At 40.5% G+C, this 5,000-nt stretch overlaps 1 protein-coding gene across 1 annotated transcript in view; it reads left to right on the forward strand.

The window, feature by feature from the left end:
* The window catches only part of LOC138038084 (histamine H2 receptor-like), a 3,333-nt gene extending 1,149 nt beyond the window's left edge, over positions 1-2,184 (forward strand). The window contains exon 1 of the mRNA XM_068883907.1: positions 1-2,184. This exon is cut by the window's left edge and continues 1,149 nt beyond it. Within this exon, the coding sequence (XP_068740008.1) occupies positions 1-104 (104 nt within the window). The 3' untranslated portion in view covers positions 105-2,184.
* Positions 2,185-5,000: the final 2,816 nt, after the last annotated feature.

Below are 5,000 nucleotides of genomic sequence, written 5' to 3' on the forward strand. Positions count from 1 at the left end.
GCCGTCCCCCCACCATCAGCACTCAAAGTTCTTCCTCTGACATTTCGGAAAATGATAGGAAAGAGATACGTCTTCAGTCTGTACGGAAGAAGAGCGAAGACTAAGCCATCCGTGAAAACAAACAGTCTATCTTCCTAATTGAAGTTATCCCAAAATGATAGGCTCATAACATTCTCAGCAGAGCTGTTTCCACTGTACACACGGCTTTAGGGATAAATTTAAGTGCCGAATGACATCAATGGAGGAATTTTGCCTACAAGATATATAGACTTAAAACTGTTAAAGTATCGTGAGGCTCGTTTTTCTTAAAGACCCGAAGAATCTTTCGAGCTTAAATGGGCATTTTTAGAAAGCTTTTTGTGTGATATACACAACCCAAAGAAGACACTAATCAGAAGATATTGGGATAATGAAATGCTAAAGTGAACGAGCCACTATAAAATCTCAATGTCAGACTACAAGTTAATTCGGGACAGAGCTGCGCAAATCGCGCGTTCTTTCCAAATCGTCCATAAGAGGTACACATGTTGCCTGTAAAATCCGTTCTCAGGTTGAATCCGTTTTTACCTAGGTTAAATTGGTGATCCTCATTTTGCCTAGGTTGAAAACGCACTCAGGAACCCTTTTTGTGGGGCCTAAATTAAGCCTAGAGAAAAATTAGGGTCAAGTTAGGATTAGTTTTGGTTATTATACAAGGATAACAATTGACTTATTACACAAAAGTGAGTAATGAAAAACTGTGTTGTGTTGAGCATGTTGTTCTCTTATCATCTTGTGATGTTGAGACTGAATGGAAGGAACGTATGTATACACAAGCCGATAAGATGTTACGAAACATCAATTAAGAAAATCTTTTGAGATGCGTTAGACAGCTTGAGCTTGAGGGAGGGTCTGTGTATTTTCAATCCTCTTTACGGGGTTGATAGGTGCTTTAAATTAGGTAGAAAACATATTCAACCTAAAAAAAATAGGGATCACCAATTTAACCTTGGTAAAAACAGATTTAACCTGAGACCGGATTTGACCTACAACACACATGCTACCAATCACTTGCGAATGGTCAAGGAATGAGTGCTGCAATGGAAAACAGGTAAGCCACAATTAATACCACCGCCACCGGTTATCTTTGATTAAGTGCTTTTTGAAATTATCTTCTTCAGTTTTTCTCGAAATGGTCCACTTGAAAAGTAAAAATACACTAAGGAATATTGTTTTGTCAGAATGGAAAAGAACATCATTTTAGTCAGTACGGAAGACACTAAAACCAAAAAACCAAGTTTGACGGTGAATTTAATGTTTCTTTGGACAGTAACAACTGTTTAGCAAACACAACCGAAAACAGTCAAAAAGCCCCAAAGGTGTCATGAGTGTGGAATGCAAAACCTCTATATTAATCTCGGAGCCAGGTCACAAGGACAAACTAAATCGTTTAATGCGTCTTCAAAGACGCCCGTCGTCCGTCCTTTTACGAGAAGAATTAAATGACGAACTGAAAGACGCATTAAATTAAATTGTCCAAAGTCGCCCAGACGTATTTTACGTCTCTAGTATAAAAACGGCCATTTCATCCTACACGAACTTGAACGGATGAGTCATTTTCAAGAGTAGAGACTTTAATGCATTGTGTTTACTAACTATAAAATAAACCAGCCGTTCGAAGGAGAGAAAATTCCAACCCCACTTGAAAACACTGGCGAAACTGTCATCCAGACTTTGCACATTCTGTTTTTCATGGTTGAAATTTTTTTCAGTAAGCCAAAAAGCGCCTTTCTGTTTTCGACTTTTCGACTGATCGCGGTGACAATTAAAATGATTTTATTGCTTTTCCTGAGATCGACGCGCTTTCTTTCTAGTAAAAAAAAAAAAAACGAAGCATCGCTATCAAATCAACACTGGCCTTTCACGAACCGCTTTTTCTGCGATAAATAAATGAGCCCCTTTTTGGCTTACTGGCGGATATGTTGTATGATAATGTACTTGACTGATAATGTCCTCAAAATTTTATATTAACCCTCAAGCTCCGCATCTCGGCCAAATATTCATTTTCCGGACAATCTCTCAGCCGACATACCAACCGACCGAAGGGGTTTATTTGCTAACTCTGTTCTTCACAGTGCTCTGTTGAGATGTCGAGGGATACCATTTTAAAATCAGAATAAAGGGAAAACCACTGACCATTTACCATTCTCGTCACCAGAGCCTCGGATCTTATATGTCTGCGCAATGCGCAATCCACAGAGCTTGTCCCAGTCGTCTTTTATGACAGGACAACGATGAACAGAAACAAAGGGCTAGTAGGTACCGGCAGGGCGGAAATTGAAGTGAAAATTCTGTTTTGTTTCTTCCCACAATCCCTGTTACTAAAAGCGCGAGTTGTAAAAATGAAAACTGCTCTCGTCAAGGGCAGACGCCCCTTAAGTTGTTTGATACGGTTGATGATTTCTTTCATACACTGTACTTTCGATCGGTCTTAGCTTGATTCAACTGATCGAGGAAAATGTTCCATAAAAACTAAAAACTGCAGCTTTTCTTTGTTAAAATCCGTTTTAATCACAGCCTTACCTTTCGTTTCCTGTGTTTTCCCGAGTGATGTGATGCGTTTTCGATACGTTTATTTCCCCCTCCTCACTGCTGCGTTGCTGGCGGGATAATTTATCGCGGGATTATATGAAGGCCCACGTTCACCGTACAGGCATTGCATGCCGTGGAACAATTTTCACTCTATGAAAATCCCGCCAAAGCTGAAAATCATCCAATGAGATCGCTAGAGAAACAATTCGAATTTCCATAACAAAAGCATACGGTCGAAAATCCTGTCTGTTGAATTTGGGCCTTTTAACAAGCGAGAGTAAACCGTTGTTTCCCTTCCCGCGATAAAACATCCCGCCCACCTGGTCTTGCGGCGTCGAATATATTTTGGAGTAATACTCGTGCGGGCCGGATTTCAGTGTCGCTTATGACGAGTAGTGAAACGCAAAGTCAATATGAACGGAGTTGTTAGGAACAAAGTATAGGATTCCGCTTTGACTGTTGTTTTTTCGGGTCTCGATTTTCCTGCGCATGCTTAAGATTTCTTTTGTTGATGGGACTTCTCGTCGTAGAGAGATTTTTCAGAGAAAAACGTTTCAAGGGTGCGGTCACTGGTTGTGGAACATGGCGGTCAGGTTTATTTTGCTCCTGTAATTCCTTTTCTTTCTACCGTTCTAGTAACGTTCCTTGCTGTTACATCAAACTGCTCGTTTGCTATTTGAAATAAATGATACCAAATGACCTCTTGGATGCAGTCTGGAAGCCTTTCACTGCACCACAAAATCGACTCTCTCAGCCGCCATTTTAGATCACTCAAAATCATCTAGCATTCTGGTACTCAGATCTCTTCTATTAAAAGACTATTACTAAGCGGGAACATTGAGGTTAACCCTGTTCCACCTAAAAATCCTTGCGGCCTTTGTAACAAGGCTGTAAAATCTAATCAAAATGCAATTAAATGCGAGGAATGCCATCATTGGTTTCACATCAAATGTACCGCAATGTCTGCTCAACCTTACGCTAACTTTGGTCATGATTCTAAACTTGTGTGGATATGTAACTTTTGTGCCTTTCCTAACATTTCAACATCTCTTCTCGACAATTTGGATAGCTCTACGAGTAATAGCAATTACCAGAACCTTGGATCTGAAAACTCTACAACGGCATCAGCGCCGAACCCGAGTTTCTCTCCTCCGATGGGGTCTCTCTGAAGGTCATTCACTGAATTATAATGGCATAAGGAGCTCAACTAAAACAACTGAATTTCTGGCAATTATCGATTTGCACAAGCTTGACATCGTTCTGGGGTACGAATTTAAGAGGCTGCCTCCGTAAAAGCGGTCCGGTTGATCTGGTTTGAAAAATAGATTTCGCTCATTTCTTGTGTGTTGCAAGACTTTCATGTGTTTTTACAAAAACCACAATCCGCTTGATCGGATCTTTTAAACTAATGGAGTTTTGAGGAATTTTTGGTTCACCCACTCGATGTTTTTCCTCGAAAAAACGGTGAACATCAATCAAGATTACTGCCACATTTATCTTTTGGGACAACCGCTGACCAAACCGCTGACCAAACTTCTATTTACCTTGACCTGTAATTTATTTAAATGTACTTTCCGTTTATTTAGGGTTATTTAAGAGCTACCTGCGTGCGAGGGTGGTGCAACGCTCCCTTTTAACGAGTCTTTCAATGTGGAGCCAAAACTTGGAGATCGCCGAAATTAGGCAAGTTCAGAGAGCTACAAATATCCCATGAAGGACGGGCCGCAAGGTTTCTCTCCATAATGACATTATGTATGGTACATACTTCCAGCTGCGTTGGTTTGATTGAAAAAAACCGCCTTACTTTTTTATAAATAGAGTTTGAAGTTGATCGGTGTTCGCGTGTCTGATCAGGCTGTATGATAGGGGTGCCTTAAAGTCTGCTGGCAGCTTCATTCAATCTCAATGTTAATGAAAGTCACCTTTGTGTATTCAAAAGACATGAAGTAACTGGCCATTGTTTTTGTTTCGGTACAGGCTTCGTTGGTTCTTGATAAATTGATCTTCAAAGTTGGGTCAAATTGAAAACTCGATATAGGGCGACAGGAGCGTTCGAGTGGGTGAACCAAAAATTCCTCATGAAAGTCTTGCAACACACAAGAAATGAGCGAAATTCATTTTTCAAATCAGATCGACCGAACCGCTTTTACGGAGACAACCTCTTAAACTGGATTCTACAATACCCACTTAAACAAAATTCCCAAGTACGAATAATATATTTAGGAAGGACAAAACCTTGCACCGCGGAGGAATTTATATCGGCGTTCGCAATGAAAATTCTCGGCAGATGTCGTCAAGAATCAACTCCTGAAAATTAAGATCGATAAAGCCAGTGAACCAGATGATTCCAGCCAGGATCCTCCGTGACACCTCCTCAGAGCTTGCCGCTACGTCCCTCTCCCTTTTTCAACAATCTTACGATTCGGGAA

This window comes from Montipora capricornis, chromosome 2, assembly GCF_036669925.1.
Source record: "Montipora capricornis isolate CH-2021 chromosome 2, ASM3666992v2, whole genome shotgun sequence".
Classification (NCBI taxonomy): Eukaryota; Metazoa; Cnidaria; class Anthozoa; order Scleractinia; family Acroporidae; genus Montipora; species Montipora capricornis.